Genomic DNA, 16,721 nt, shown 5'->3' with positions numbered 1-16,721 from the left:
CATTGACCCTGGAAATGTGGTTCTCAAGCTCAGATTCCAATACCGATTCCCACTCAAATTTGTTACTCAAATTTGTTTCTCCTCCAGGTTAGGGTCCATCTCCATTCTAAATCAACCCACACTCCAACCTCTTCCACCTTCTGACCTTGGTTCAACGATAGAGAGAACAGTCTAAGAAACAATGTTTTCAAATTCAAGTTGCCTACCCACACGTCCTCCCAAAACCTAACTTTGTCTCCGCTCCCTATTAACCTCTGGAAAGCGAAGACCTTCCCTAATTTGCTGTTCACGGCTTGGAGAGCCTTGCTGGGCAGACTTCCAACAAGGTTGTGCTTGAGTAGGAGAGGGGTAGTGATGAATTCCACAGTGTGTGCTCTATGCTTGGCCGAGGAGGAGTCTTGTCAACATCTCTTCATGGAATGTAAACACGCACAAGGAGTGTGGAATAGGTGCTTTAGATGGATTGGTATTTTGTTTGTCCAACATAACGATATCGCGACCCATTTTGCGGGCTTCTATCTGACTACTTGCAGCCAAAAGCAGAATATGGTCTGGAGAGGGATGTGGACAACTATAGTACAGTGTCTGTGGGACCATAGGAATAAAGTGGTGTTCAATGGAGGTGTAGTGGACGAAGAAGAGGTGTTCCATGAAGCTCAACTTAAATCGTGGTTGTGGTTAAAACATAAAGGAAATAATTTTTCCTACTCTTTCTCTGATTGGGTGTTGAACCCTTGGACTTGTATAAGTAGTTATAAGTAACTTTCTGCAGGTTATTTTGGAAGATGATGCAAGAGGGAGTCCCGGGGGGTTTCTCGCTGTATTGGAGCAGGGACGAAGGCTGGACTAATGACAGGCTTATCAACCTTTATAGTTGTAGAAAGGCATAGCAGGGAAGAGAGGTCAGGGAGCACCGAAGCTCTCTCACGCTAAGGGTACTCTGCAGTTTGATCGTGTTTTGGGAGGCTATGGAGTCCTGTGGTCCAGTCCTGGGATGGAACGGTTCCTTAGATGTTATGCAGGTGCTGGTTGGAGATGGGGTGGTGATGTTGTAACTATGAGCAAGGACTTCAAGTTGCCACGATGCCTCAAGGACGCTCAATCATAATTGTGGCTGTCTTGAGTAGTAGTGGTACATGAGTGGAGATTGGAGGCATTTATATGAAGGCGCCACGGTGTTAAGGAGGAACGTTTTTCTGTTTTGTATGCTGTAGGCAGCAGCAGGTCTTGATGGGGTACCCAATGCTGGTGTGGGGTGACTCTGGAGTGATTGGTATAAAAGTACGGCTGAAGATGATATGAAGGTATTGGCTGGAGATGGGGTGGTGATGCTGTAGCCATGAGGCATTTACACAAAGGAGCAACGGTGCTAAGGAGGAACATATGTTATAGGTGTTTTTGTTGTCCTTTAAAGTGTTGAAGAGTAGAATGCAGGGCAAGGTTGCTGGTTTCTGATCCTTTTTTTGTCTGGTTGGTGGCACTGTAATGCATGATGCTCTCTTCGGTGTTTCGCTGTTGGTAAGCTACTAGGTTGCTGGTTTTGGTGCCCAATAGTTGCTACGGAGGGCTCTTGTTCTTTGGGTGTGTTTAGGCAGGCTAAGCAACTTTCTGATTGCTCCTTTTTCGGCCTTTAGAGAAGTATTTATATGGTAGTTGTATACGGGTTGGGGTACCCCTGAAGTACCCCGTTAATTTAATTCATTTTATTGCTGATAAAAAAAAAACAAGAAATAATGTTAACAATATTGTACCGACCAGTTCTCGGGTGTCGTTGACCACCAGTAATGTTGGGGCCATGTAAGCGGGGTTCCACGAGCAGCATAGGCCAGTGTCTCGTGAGGCACGTGCGCCAAGGGACCAAAGAATGGTCAGACATCGGTCACCAGGATGTACCGACGTGCCACTAGACAGTGTGGAGAGGTCGGACATCGGGGACTCGAACAGCAGAGCTAGGCCACAAGAGGTGGATCCCAGACCACACACCAATTATTAGTAAGGGAGGAGCCTAGGTCACGAGAGTCCATGCGTGTAGAGTGGATGACGCGTTCAGGCGTAACATGAGTATAGAGCCACTGGAAAGGATACGACCTTTGAGGGTCACATTCCAGGGGTGAGCAGCATGCATGGCACGTGAACAGCTAGGGCGCTCCCAAGACGGGTGACCCCAGAGATCAGGTGCACGAGGAGGCATCAGGTGGTCATCTCGTCAGAGGTTGCACTCCAGTTAGGGAACCCCACGCGCTAGGTTATCCTTAGAGTGGGTAACTGCAGCGCTGAGGCCCACCCTCTCAAAAAGCCTATTTTGGGTAATGGAAACCGTGGAAACCCTAGGCTATATAAAGGAAAGTAACAAATTTAGTAAGGTACGCTATTCATTTGCGCCGCTTAACACACACAGTTACACAAAGCCTTACGCTTAACAGTTTTGGTGTTTCCTAGCTCTAAGATTGACTTGAGCTTCAAAGTGCAAACGGCCTCTAGGGCGCCCTTTGTCTTTGTGTTTCAGGTGTTCAATCGGAAGGAAAACACGAGTGAACGCAGGGATTCTAGTGAGATTGTCGTAGGCGCACGAAGGCGTTTTCGGTCAACCGGCGGGAACATTTGGCGCCCACCGTGGGGCATGATACAAAACATTGTCCCACCAACAAGAACCAGAAAGATCGAGAAGATGAGAAATACGAGGCAAGGATCTGTTGCACCAAACGGGGGCGAAAGCCTCACCCTGCAACAGGTTATGGAAATGATGCATGCCCTCTAAGAAAAAGTGGCTGCGTTGAGAGCTGATCAAGAACGCATCCAGGTTGATCTGGCTGCGTCGCTGTTGAGAAACGAAGAATTGCAGAGAGCCAACGAGGAGTTGCACAGGGTCTTGCACAATCAGGCAGGGGAACGGGAAGTGGAAGATCAAAAACCTGCGCCGCCGCCCAGGGAGTTCCCGATGCCCTTCTCGCAAGAGATCATGGATGCCGTGATACCAACAATGTTTGTAGGGCCCAAAGTTACCTTCTACGGTACGGAGGACTCAGAGGCCCATCTCACAGCTTTCCATACGCAGATGATGTTGGGGGCTCCGATGCGGTGAAATGCAAGCCGTTCATGAGCACTCTGGTGGGAACAGCGATGGATTGGTTCATCAGCCTCCCTGATGGCGACGTGACGTCGTTCCCACAACTCACCAAGCTGTTCAGAGCACAATACATCACGAATCGGGCGCCCCCACCCTTCTCTTATGATCTCTTTGACATAAGACAATATCAGGGGGAGTCCCTGAATGAGTTCCTTCACCGTTTCTGAGCACAGGTGGTGAAGTTGAACACCAAGGACGAAACGATGATGGTGCACGCGTTCAGAAAGGGCATTATGCCAGGGCCCTTCTGTGAATCGCTTATCAGAAACCGCCCTAAGACTTTCGCTGAGATAAGGTGCCATGCGGTGGCTCATATTGCGGCGGAAGGGGAAGTTAATGAGCAGCGCACGTGTGTGGTTCCCACGCGCCCGCGTGCATCAGGTCGACCTCAACCCCTAAGGGTGCATGAGGTAACGACAAAGAAGAAGATCTCCGCAAAGCAGTAGCCCTATCAACCAAGAAAGCTTCAAACCAAGAGGTGTGAGAGGGAGAACGTGCCACCAAGGCACGACTTCGTGATAGAGGTGAAGGACCTCATCGCTATCCCCAACATAGCGGAAAGGCCGAAGGTACCCCCCAAGACTGACAAGAAGCTCGGGCCCTACAAGAACGCCTGGTCTGAGTTCCACCAAGCATTCGGCCACCCCATACGCTACTGTTTGGCACTGGGGCACCAGCTAGATGAGTTGGTGAAGAACGGTTTCCTGAGGGATTACTTGCAGGAAAAGCAGGGTGCGGAGGACGTGGCGGTGACAGGGGTGGCCAGGGGCATGAAATCTCCGTGCATGGTGAGATTCACACCATTGTGGGAGGTTTTTCAAGAAGAGGCTACACCGCTTCTCAGTGGAAAAGGTATGCACGGGCGGTGATGTTAGTAGAAGCACAAAGGGCTGACGATGCTTTTGATGTGGACCTTGTCTTCACAAGGGCCGACCTCCAAGACGTTGTTCCCCATGACAACGACCCGGTGGTAATCTTAATAGTAACCGCTAGGAGGAAGGTGCACCGTGTGCTGGTGGATCAAGGAAGCTCGACAGACGTAATGTTCTGGACGACTTTCAACAAGTTGCATTTTTCTCCTGACATGCTAAGGCCCTACACTGGTTGTCTGTACGGTTTCGCGGGAGACGAGGTGGAGGTGCGTGTGCACTTAGAGCTGATGAACACCTTCACGGATGGTACCGTGTCCCGTACGGAGAACATGAGGTATCTCGTCGTCAATGCCCCCTCCGCTTATAACATGTTGCTGGGCAGACCTACGTTGAATAGGATGGAGGCGGTGCCGTCGACGAGGCACATGAAGATGAAGCTTCCTGACTTGGCGGGAAAGGTGATTACCATCAAGTCAGACCAGAAGGAGGCCAAGAGGTGTTATGAGAATTGCAACATATCTTGCAATTCTTGTGTGAGTTTCTCTCTGTTTCTTCTCTGCCAATCATGGACTCAACTCCTCCCACCTCAAGAAGAGTCAAATCCAGAGCAGTAAGGTCTGGAGGAAGGCTGGAAGGATGGTTTTCTGGTGATAATGATCTTATTGAGAGGTATAGGTTTGAGACTAGCACCAAAGTGATAAACAACCCCAAGGTTGTTTTCTTTGATTGGCTGAAAAGCCAAAAGCTGGACAATGCCAGAAGGCTCCTCAAAGATTAATCCCTCAGAAAATTCTTGGAGATGAAGAGGAACATCTACCCAGATTTGATAAGAGTTTTCTACACAAATCTCAAGTTTGAGGGAAATAACCTTGTTTCTCATGTAAAAGGTGTAGATATGGAGATCACATATTATGTGTGGACTGCAGTAGATGGTCTTAAGTACTCTGGCCTCAGAATCAACAAGGGGAACCTTGGAGTAGTGGAGGATTTCAACAAAGTCCAATACTATAAGAGCTGCTTGAAGAACCAAAATGCTCAAGTTAGGACTTGTTCGGTTGGTGGCTTAAGGCTTGATGAAAGGTTGCTAACCCTCATTGTGACTTGGATTCTAACTCAAGGGGGAGCAATCATTCTATTCTTACAGAGGAGGACCTGGTGTACATCTTCTGCATTATGAAGAAGATCAGAATAAATTGGATCCACATGCAAAAGGCAATGAGGTTAAGTGACTATCACTATCCATATGCTGTTTTGGTTTCTAAATTTTTACTCTATTTTGAAGTGAACCTAGAGGATGAAACATCTGAGTTGGTCAAGTCAACTCAAGAGTTGAACAATGGATCTCTCAGTAAAATGGGATTCACCAAAGTAGGTGGCAAATGGATTAGCAAAAATGGTGATCTTGGTGCCTCATCAAGTGCTGCTGCTGATCTTGAAGAAGGTGAACATGCTGATGATATGGATTTTCAACATGAAGATCAACCTGAAACACATCAAGATGTTGGACCAAGTGCTGGTGCTGGAAATCAAGAAGAAAGAATGCAAACCATGTCTTCTTTTGAGAGACTCATGGTCAATAGGTTTGATAGCTTTGCGGAGAACCAAAGGAACCTCCATGATCTATGTGTTAGCAATTTCCAGAGGATTGATAACAAGTTTGACAGCATGGATGCACGGTTCATGACCTTAGATGAACAGATTGAGGCAGTTCAGAACCAGATCTTTGATCTTCAACACGCTGATGATGAGTGAAGAGGAAAAACAACCGGTTGATGTATCGAAACAACCGATTGTTTTTTATTGTTCTATAAGTTTGTCTTGTTTTCTATTTCTGCTTTTTAAATCTGTTGTATTAAGAACAATTATCTTTTTCATCTCTTCTTTTTTGTCTATTTTTTGAAGACAAATAGGGGGAGATTTATGCTGTGTTTAGTTTTAATTTTCTGCAAAACAGTTTGTATGGGTGAAACCTTATAGGTTTTTGCTCTTATATTGCTTGTGTTTTTTGCTCTGATTTTATGCTCTGAATTTCTCTTTTGCTTTGCTTTGATTTTGTGCTAACCAAATATTAGAAGTTCTATGCTTTGCTTAAAACTGTATCTTGCAGGAACTGCTTCAGATTCAATCAGGTATAACACAAGCATCAGGGATTTGTCTTCATCAAATAGGGGGAGATTGTTGAACCAAGTGGTGTTCAAGCTTTAAAGAATCCAAACCCTTTGAAGGATGATGAAGGCTGGTTGTGCTTGCTGTTGTTGAGTTGTCCTTTAGATAGGATCTGGGGTAGATTTAATGTGTAATCCACTCTTGATTGAATCCAAAGAATAAGCACTCTCAATCCTTTTAAAAGAAAAGTGTTTTTCAAGCTAAGTGAAAAAAACCTGTTGTTTTGTCGAAACAATCGATTGTTTTATACTTAGGTGTTTTTAGAAAAGGTTGAAAACTATTTTTCAAATGGTTGAGCTGTTAAAACCAAAACAACCGATTGATTCGAGGAAACAACCGATTGTTTCTTTTGGTACCATAATAGAAAAATGGTTTGTGCTTTGACTGAGCATTAAATGATTTTCTAACTGTTTACGCTCTAGTTTTTAATGCTTTGACCAATCTTTAAATGCAATTAATAGTTTGTTAAGATTTGATAACAAACAACATCTTTAATATATACAGAAAAACAGATTTCAGTTTTTCACAGATTTTGAGTTTTTGAAAGAGTTCAGATTGCTTAGAGATTGAGATTGATCAAAGAGTGTGAGCTAGGATTTTCTCTTGTATTGATTTCAGATTTCTTCTGTAAACAAGTGTAATCCTTGTATCTGTTGAAAGAAACCTTGTGTGTTTGCTGAGAAGTGTTGTGTGTTCTTGAGGGGATCAAGATCAACATTCTTAGTGTTGATGTGTTGACCAAGAGGAGTGTGTGTCTTGAGGGGATCAAGGTCACTTCTTTGGTTGTGGTGTAAGTGATCTAGGTTTGATTGCTTAGTGGAATTCCACAGTGGTTTCTGTACCGTCTTGTCCCCGGGCGTTGACCAAAGATCAACGTCAACACATGTGGGACCCCTTAAGGGACCCAAGGAAGAAAGTCAACAGATTGACCGCTCGAGTCACCGCCCAAGAAAGGCATCGCCCAAGAAAGGCATCGCCCAAGAAAGGCATCGCCCAAGAAAGGCATCGCCCAAGAGAGGCATCGCCAAGCAAAGACGTCGCAAGGAGGCTTCGGGCCTCGACAGTCCAGAACAGTAGCAAGGAGAAGAGAAAGGTGGCTTCAAGGCCATAAGTTCTAGCACCAGTAGGGGATATCTTGACTCGTGAAGTATCCAGGCCACTGCTGGGAGACCCTGGTACAGATACGACCCATGAGAGGGCCATGACCAGGGGAGAACCACGTGCGTGGTACGAGAGAAAGGTAGATACACCCCCAGGGCGAGTGACTAGTGATTAGGACGCATGAGTTGGCACCCAGAAAGTCAACCCACGTGCCAGAAGCACTTCGAAGGAAGGAGGGCCCACACAATGGAATAACCCTAAGTTGGGTTGCGGCGATATGGGACCCTCTGCGCAGAATAACGATCAAGTTAGAAGGGCACATGGCAATGCACACGTGCTCATTAAAGATTTCAGTGAAAGTGTACCGACCAGGTCATCGGGTGTTATGACGTGTCTTGCACGAGACTAGGTGGGGTGTGCTCAGCGGAACACGTAGGCAAGAGAAAGATGGATGGTTCAGAGGTGGGCGTAGTCGCCGGTTCATGGAACTGGCGTTCTGCAGTGAACATGGTCGGTTGTCGTCGGGTTATCTGTCATCGACACGTTGGGCGATTGGCGACCAAGTAGCTTAACATCGCCGCAGGAAGCACGTCGCCGGATTTCCCGACAGACTCAGTTGAGGCCACTGGAAATCCGGCGAGTAAGTCTAACGCTACAATTGTTGTGCCAACGTAGGGCGTGAAGGGCGTTTGGGTTGAGGGGACAACTTGCCTATCAGCGATAGGATTCCCAGAGTGGACATTCGTTGAAGGCAAGGTTTCCTCAGCCAGAACATGCATGGCGCTGCGGTAAGGAGGGATCTCAAGCGACAAGCGATATCACAGAGATGGTGCACTTTGCTGCACCCGATACTCGCCTTGTCAGGTGGTGTTCTAGAGCATGTCGCGTGCTAGTTTACTCCTTGAGTAGAGAACTTAGCCGCGCGACTAGTTACTACACAGAAATGACGTTCAAGTTGCCCCAACCCAGATGACGACACGGGTAGGGTTGGATGCTATCAGTTACTCCAACCCAGGTGATGACACGTGTAGGGCTGGGAGCAACAAAGAAATGACGCTCGAGTTATCCTGGCTCAGATGATGACACGTGTAGGGCTGGGTACAACATGCAACCCCAGCCTAGATGGTGACACGTGCAGGGTTGGATGCGAGCCACGCGTCCAAAAGCATAACGCACTGGAGAGAGAAGAAACCTAGCTATAAAGGTAAACTTAATAGAATTTGCAGAGGTAGGTTTTTCATTATGGCTCATTCTACTAGGGTTGTGTGCCTTTAGTACGGTCCAACAGAGCATATTTTCTCTCAGTTTTTTGGGTGTTCTTGTCACTGACTTGAGCGTCGGAGCGCCACCGGCCGCAGAGGCGCCACCTTGTGTGTTTCAGGTTCTCAGAGAGGCTATTTGTGGTGTGGACTTGGAGGGCACGTGGTATCAAACTGGTGAGGAAGATCGTGACGAGGCAACGCGCTCGCACTAGGTCAACTGGCAGGATCATCTGGCGCCCACCGTGGGGCCGTATAAAAGGTGATTCCCAACCATAGTTCGTGTTTGTTGTTGTTTTGGTGTTTTCTGTTCGACTGCTCGCTATCGCAGTCGATTCCTGGAGTTTTCATCGTTTGTTCGAAGTTTCTTTGAGTTGCTGAGTTTGCTGAGAAAAGATGAGGACAACACGCTCCAGTTCAGTCGCGCCGTCAACAGACGAGGATGCTGTGTCCATGACACAAGTGATGGACATGAGAAGGACGCTGCAGGAGAACGTGGCTGCATCGCGTTCTGAATAGGAAAGGATGCATGAGGCGCTGGTATCCTCGCAAGCTAGGAATGAAGAACTCAACAGGATCAACGAAGAGCTACGCAAAGCCCTTCAGGAGCGGGAGGAGCGCGCGGTCGGAGACAGATCTGCACCCCCATTCCCACCACGCAGCTTTCCCATGCCTTTTTCCCAAGAGATCATGGACTCGGTGGTCCCGGCTAACACTATGGCGGTGAAAGCGTCTTTCACTGGGGTGGAGGACCCTGAAGCCCACCTCACGGCGTTTCATACTCAGATGATGCTCTCGGGGGGCTCAGACGCGGTTTACTGTAAGGTGTTCATGAGCACTCTGAGTGGAACAGCGTTGGACTGGTTTGTCAGCATACCTACTGGCCACATTACCACATTTCAACAGTTTTCCAAGATGTTTGTCGAGCAGTATATAGTGAACAAGGCGCCACCATTGGTGTCTTACGACCTGTTTGATATAAGGCAGTACCAAGGGGAGTCCTTGAGGGATTTCCTGAACAGATTCGGAGCTCAGATAGTCCGTTTGCCAGGAAAAGACGAAGAAATGTTTGTGCATGCCTTCAAAAAGGGTGTGTTACCTGGGCCCTTTAGTGAGTCGCTTATCAGGAGTCACCCCACCACGTTTGCTGAAATCTGGCGACGTGCTGTGGCTCACATCGCCACCGAGAGCGAAGTCTCCGAGAAGAGGGGAAACGTGGCCCCAGCTAAACCGCGCGCCCAAGCAAGGGTCCAGCCGCAGAGGGTAATGGAGGCGGCAGCGGGGAAGAGGGACCAAAGGACGCGCCATCCTTACGACTCTAAGAAAAATAAGAACAAGGGGCCAGGGCGGCCCAGAGAGACTAATCGCCCCCCAAGGTATGTGTTTGTAATGGGGTTGGCCGATTTGATCGCCATCCCAAACATTGCTGCCAGGCTCAAGGTGCCTGAGAAAACGACGGAAAAGGTTTTGGGACCAAAACCAGACGCATGGTGCGAGTTCCACAAGAGTTTTGGCCACTGTATCAACTCGTGTTTGGCTTTGGGACACCAGCTCGCCGAGCTGGTCAAATGTGGTTTTTTGAAGGATTACTTGCAGGAGAAGCAAGCGGGCCAAGCGTCAGGATCCCAACCGGAGGGCAGCAGCACGAGGTGCCCATTCACGGTGAGATCCACACCATAGCCGGTGGATTCTCCGGCGGGGGGTGCACTGCGTCGCAACGCAAGAAGTACGCGAGGTCAGTAATGTCAGTGGAAATTTTTGAGGATCACTCACCCGACGTGGACATCACGTTCACCAAGGGGGACCTTAGGGACGTTGTGCCTCACGACAACGACCCTATTGTGATCTCGCTTGTAACGGCGGGAAGGACTGTCCACCGGGTGCTGGTCGACCAAGGAAGCTCAGCAGATGTAATGTTTTGGCCGACGTTCGAAAAGTTACAACTGTCCCCCGATCAACTGAGGCCATATGGGGGCTGCCTGTACGGTTTCGCCGGAGATCAAGTGGAGGTGAGGGGGTATATTGAGTTAAGGACGACCTTCACTGATGGTTTGGCCTCACTAACGGAGAAGATCAGGTATCTTGTCGTAAACGCCCCGTCAGCGTACAACATACTGTTGGGAAGGCCAACGCTCAACAGAACGGGAGTTGTGCCTTCGACAAGGCACATGAAGGTCAAACTGCCGTCTATGGAGGGTCTGATCATCACTATTTGCTCTGGCCAAAAGGAGGCGAAGAAGTGTTACGAAAACAGCCTCAAGAACAAGAGGTCTGTGTGCCACGTAACCGCAACGCCTCCCCCTGGCGCAGAGCCGGCGCAGGAAACCCGGCGAGTTTCGGATACGACATTAGAGGTGGTCGCTGAGGGTGACATGCCGATGGAGGATATAGAGGCGAGATCCGAGAACGCCGTTCAGTTGGAAGGAGAAAGAAACTGCTCAGAGACCGCTAGGGAAACAGGTATCGCAAGGGCGCTGATCGCTAGCGAGAGGAAACCTCAACCAGTGGAGGAATGGCTTGAGAAGGAGATCAGCGGCAAGGTGTTTAAGCTGGGGAGAACCTTGGATAGCGAGACGCAAGACCAAATCGCCAAGGTAATAAGTAGACACTTGGATGCGTTTGCGTGGGCTGCATCGGACATGCCGGGGATCGACCCCGATTTCTTGTGCCACCGCTTGGCAATGAACCCCCAAGTCAGGCCTGTCCGCCAAAGAAGGAGAAAGTTCAATGAGGAGAAAAGACAGGCGATCAAAGAAGAGACACAAAAACTCCTTACAGCAGGCCACATCAGGGAGATCCAATATCCAGAATGGCTCGCCAATGTTGTCCTGGTCAAGAAGAGTAGCGGAAAATGGCGGATGTGTGTCGACTTCACAGACCTGAACAAGGCCTGCCAAAGGATTCTTATCCTTTGACAAGCATAGACGCCCTGGTGGACAGTGCATCAGGGTGCAAGCTGCTCAGTTTTCTGGACGCCTTCTCGGGGTACAACCAAATCCAAATGCACCCCATGGACGAAGAGAAGACCGCCTTCATGACGGAAAGGTCCTGCTACTGCTACAGGGTAATGCCTTTCGGGTTGAAGAATGCGGGGGCCACGTACCAAAGGCTGATGGACAAGGTGCTTGCACCTATGCTCGGAAGGAATGTATAGGCATACGTCGACGACATGGTTGTGACATCCCTGGAGAAAGACAAGCACGTCGCCGACTTGGAAGAGTTGTTCATCACAATAGCCAGGTACAAGCTGAAACTGAATCTTGAGAAGTGTGTTTTTGGTGTAGAAGCAGGGAAATTTCTGGGGTTACTCCTGTCGGAGAGGGTAATCGAAGCTAACCCCGAGAAGTGTGCCGCCATTTTGGTGATGAGGAGCCTCGCCACTGTGAAGGAGGTACAGCAGCTCACCGGGCGAATGGCCGCCTTGTCTCGATTTGTATCGGCCAGTGGGGAGAAGGGCCACCCATACTTCCAGTGCTTGAAGAGGAACAACAGGTTTGCCTGGACGAAGGAGTGCGAGAAGGCCTTTGTGAAGCTCAAAGAATATTTGGCGAGCCCACCAGTTCTATGCAAACCCCAAGCCGCAACGCCACTCAGGCTGTATTTCGCCATAACTGAGAGGGCAATAAGTACAGTGCTTGTCCAGGATCAAGATAAGGTCCAAAGGCCCATCTATTTTGTTAGCAAAGTGTTGCAAGGCCCAGAGGTGAGGTACCAGGCCCTAGAAAAGGCAGCGTTAGCGGTTGTATTCTCGGCGAGAAGACTGCGCCATTACTTCCAGAGCTTTACGGTGTTGGTAATGACTGATTTGCCAATCCACAAGGTTCTGAAGAAACCAGATGTGGCCGGAAGGATGGTGAAGTGGGCGGTTGAGCTATCGGAATTCGACATCAAATATGAACCCCGGGGATCGATCAAGGGGCAAATCTTCGCTGATTTCGTGGTCGAGTTGTCCTCCGAAATAGCACAGAACGCCAAGGATGACTTTCGTTGGGTACTCTCGGTTGATGGGTCGTCCAACCAGCTGGGCAGCGGGGCTGGGGTCATTTTGGAAGGACCCAACGGCGTGTTGATAGAGCAATCACTGAGGTTCGCTTTCAAAGCAAGCAACAATCAAGCAGAGTATGAGGCTTTGATCGCCGGAATCTTGTTGGCAAAGGAAATGGGGGCGAAGGTGCTGATGGCCAAGAGCAATTCGCTGTTGGTCACTGGACAAGTGACTGGCGAGTTCCAAGCCAAGGACCCGCAGATGGCAGCCTACTTGGAGTACGTGCAAGAGCTAAGGAGATCTTTCACTTTATTTGAAGTGGTGCACGTGCCGAGAGAGCAGAATGCCCAAGCTGACTTGCTAGCCAAGCTCGCCAGTTCGGGCAAGGGGGGCAGACAGAGGACTGTCATTCAAGAAACCTTGAAAGCGCCTCGAGCATTCGTGGCAGACCACCAGGTTCTTCATGTGTGCACATCGACGGAAAGAACGGCGAGAAGCCATAGATCCCTAACGCAGGAAACTTTGAGGACGCCGAGGGTTAGAGCGCGCCCAGCGGAAGAGGTGGGATCGATGCAAGTTTGCGCTGTCCACGAGCCAGACACGTGGATAACGCCATACCAACGCTATTTAGCGGATGGCGGGCTTCCAGTTGACTCAATAGAGGCCATAAAGATAAAGAAGAGCTTCAGCAAGTTTACCCTTATTGACGGCAAGCTCTACAGGTTTGGATTTACACACCCTCTTCTCGTATGTGTACATGGAGAGAAGTGCCTGAGGATAATGGCTGAGCTCCATGAGGGAATTTGCAGGAGCCACATTGGAGGTCGGTTGCTGGCGACAAGGACTCTCCGTGCAGGCTATTACTGGCCCACGATGAGGGAAGATTGCAAGAGATATGCCCAGCGTTGCAAGCAATGCCAGCAGCACGCCGACTGGCACAAGGCGCCCCCAAAAGAGTTAAAGTCAATTTATAGCCCTTGGCCGTTCCACACGTGGGGAATCGACATCCTGGGACCTTTCCCGTTGGCAATCAGACAAATGAAGTATTTGGTTGTGGCAATCGAATACTTCACGAAATGGATTGAAGCAGAACCAGTAGCCCAGATCACCGCGCACAAAATCCAGAGTTTCGTATGGAAGAATATTGTGTGTCGTTTTGGCATGCCCAAGCGTCTAGTATCAGACAATGGGACCCAGTTCGCAAGCCACCTGTTGAAGAAGCTGTGCGAAGACATCGGGACACAACAGGTTTTTGCTTCCGTGGAACACCCGCAAACGAATGGGCAAGTGGAGTCCGCTAATCGGGTTCTGCTGAGAGGATTGAAGAGGAGGTTGGAAAAGGCCAAGGGGTCCTGGGCTGAGGAGGTTCCCCGCATAGTGTGGGCATATCATACTACTGAGCAATCGGGAACCCACGAAACCCCGTTTAGCTTAGTGTATGGATGCGATGCCATGATTCCGGTTGAAATCCAGGAAAGCTCACCCAGATTCGAACGAAGAAAGGAGGATGAACTTGGATTTGCTGGACGAGGTCAGGGAGGAAGCGCGGGTGAAGGCCAAGATAAAGAGAAGGGTCGAGCATAAATACAACTCCAAGATAAAGTCGAGACAGTTCAGAGATGGCGGCCTGGTGATGAGGAAGGCCCACCAATACGAGATGGAAAACAAATTGTCACCCAAGTGGACAGGTCCATTCAGAATAACCGAAGCGCTCGGGAACGACGTCTACCGCTTGGAGACGCTGGAGGGAGGGGCGATCCCTCGCACTTGGAACGCCACCCACCTCAAGTTTTACTACAGTTAAGGCATTGTAAGTAGCAATAAACTCCAACAGTTTAAGATGTATCAGTTTAAGCAATTTTTCAAGGGGGCACTCTTTTTCCCTGAGAAGGGTTTATAATGAGGCCACCCAATAAAGAAGGTTTCGAAGTTTATCAAAGTTTCCCAGTTATTAAGTTTGCATGCTGTTTGTTTTTCAAAATTAGTGGGGCAAGATTAAAAATGGAAAATCCAAATCGCATGCATCCAGTACAAAACTCTCGAAACGTAGGTGCAAGTTTAAGCTTTTAAGTCCTCACCGCCTGATGTGAATGTAATAACAAGAATACATGATTCTTTAACATTTTTAGGAGCAACTTGAGTTGGTCATGAATTGGCACTTTACTTAGAATTGGATCAATGTTCTAATTCACGAACTCACCAAGACTTTGCACCGACCTAAGCTCATATGGAAGTCCATATATTGTCAAATGGAATCAAACAACAAGAATTGAAGAACAACAAATGAAAACCGAACAGAAATTGAAAGCTAAGCTACGAAACACAAAGTTAATCGGTGAAAAAGAATGAAGAACACTAAACATTGGAAACTACCGAATGAAATTGCAAGAGATGAAAGAATGAACACTTATGGAGTGAAGCTTGCTGGATTTGAGACTTTGGAATTGCATTCACGCCACTTGGAGCCTTGTTCCAAGATAAGTGAAAGGTTGCCGCCACTTGAAGCTCACCATTGGCACACAAGATAAGGCAAAGGAAGAAGAAGACAACAAGACTCACAATTTCTCTCTAAACTTGAGTATAGTTTCTCTATTTATAATTTCCAAATCTGATTTGTACAAGGGCATCACCTTTATTTATAGCCTATAAGGTGCTGAAATGCTAAGCTAATCAAATGCAAATGTGCCCCTAAATGACACTCAAATTCGGCACCAACTAGTGCATGAAGGAAGTGTGACTTTCCTTCCTAGTTTGGCACCTCCTATCTCATATCTACACTCCCCCTAGCATCCCTTACTAATTTCACACCAATTTATTACATCCGCACCCGTACTCTATAAAAGAAATAAGAAGAGCCATCTTTTGATACTCTTGTCCCAAAGCTCTTGCCATGCTCCTAATGATTCATTGGGCTTGGGCCCCTTGTTGGGCTTGGGCTTCATGGGCTTGAGCATCCTCTACTTGGTTTCCATCATACTCCCCGGGTTGGAGAGAATTCGTCCACGAATTTGGGAAACCTGCATCAAAAGGAGTGAGATCAGTAACATTGAAAGAATTACTACCAAGATAAGTAGTAGGCATATCTAACTCATAGGCATTATCATTAATCCTCTTGATGACTTGGAAAGGGCCATCACCACGAGGCATAAGTTTGGACTTCCTTAAAGAAGGAAATCTATCCTTTCTCAAATGAAGCCAAACCCAATCGCCGGGCTCAAAGATTAATGCCTTTCTCCTTTGGTTGGCAGTGTCAGCATACTTACCAACTTTCTTCTCAATTTGTAACTTGATGCGGTTATGAAAATCCTTAATAAAAGAAGCCTTTTCAAAACTGTCTTTGCATAGAACCTCATCAAGTACAGGAATGGGAAGAAGATCTAGAGATGTGAGGGGATTAAACCCATAAACAAACTCAAAAGGAGAATGGTTAGTGGTGGAATTTACTACCCTATTATAAGCAAACTGAACATGAGGTAGTAAATCCTCCCAAGCCCTTGGATTCCCGGAAATAAAGCATCGCAATAATTGAGCCAAAGTTCTATTAACCACTTCAGTTTGGCCATCAGTTTGAGGGTGGCAAGTAGTAGAAAACAGAAGTTTGGTGCCAAGTTTCCCCCATAAGGTCCTCCAAAAGTGACTTAAGAACTTAGAATCCCTATCGGATACTATACTTCTAGGAAGTCCATGTAAACGAACAACTTCCTTGAAGAAGAGATTTGCAATACGTCATGCATCATCCACTTTGTGGCATGGAATAAAATGAGCCATTTTAGAAAAACGGTCCACTACCACAAAGATGGAATCCTTACCCTTCGATGTCTTGGGCAATCCTAAGATAAAATCCATAGAAATATCAACCCAACGCATTGTAGGGATAGGCAGAGGGGTATATAAACCATGGGGTTGGACCTTAGATTTAGTCTTCCTACATGCTATACATTTATCACAGAAGGTATGTACGGATTTGCGCATGTGAGGCGAAAAGAAATGTTCATGCAATGTTTCTAAAGTCTTAGCTACCCCAAAATGTCCCATAAGCCCACCCTCATGAGCCTCTCTAACAAGAGATTGTCTTATGGATCCTTGGGGAACACAAAGTCTTTTTCCTTTGAAAAGAAAAATGATCCTGTATGTAGACTTAGCGCAAGAGCGTTGCCTCGCACTGTCTTCCTCACCAGCTTGTCACCGCGTGCCCTTCAAGTCCACACAGC

At 47.9% G+C, this 16,721-nt stretch overlaps 1 protein-coding gene across 1 annotated transcript; it reads left to right on the top strand.

Moving 5' to 3' along the window:
• Nucleotides 1-9,050: 9,050 nt before the first annotated feature.
• LOC137816693 (uncharacterized) lies at nucleotides 9,051-10,205 on the top strand. The gene is made up of 2 exons (XM_068619948.1): nucleotides 9,051-9,442; nucleotides 9,548-10,205. The coding sequence occupies exons 1-2, from the start codon at nucleotides 9,051-9,053 to the stop codon at nucleotides 10,203-10,205; spliced, it is 1,050 nt and encodes a 349-aa protein (XP_068476049.1).
• The last annotated feature ends 6,516 nt before the right edge of the window (nucleotides 10,206-16,721 follow it).

The sequence above is a fragment of the Phaseolus vulgaris genome, chromosome 10 (assembly GCF_000499845.2).
Source record: "Phaseolus vulgaris cultivar G19833 chromosome 10, P. vulgaris v2.0, whole genome shotgun sequence".
NCBI classification, from domain to species: Eukaryota; Viridiplantae; Streptophyta; class Magnoliopsida; order Fabales; family Fabaceae; genus Phaseolus; species Phaseolus vulgaris.
Note: the sequence above shows the minus strand (reverse complement) of the source record. Positions and strands in the feature narration are given on the sequence as shown.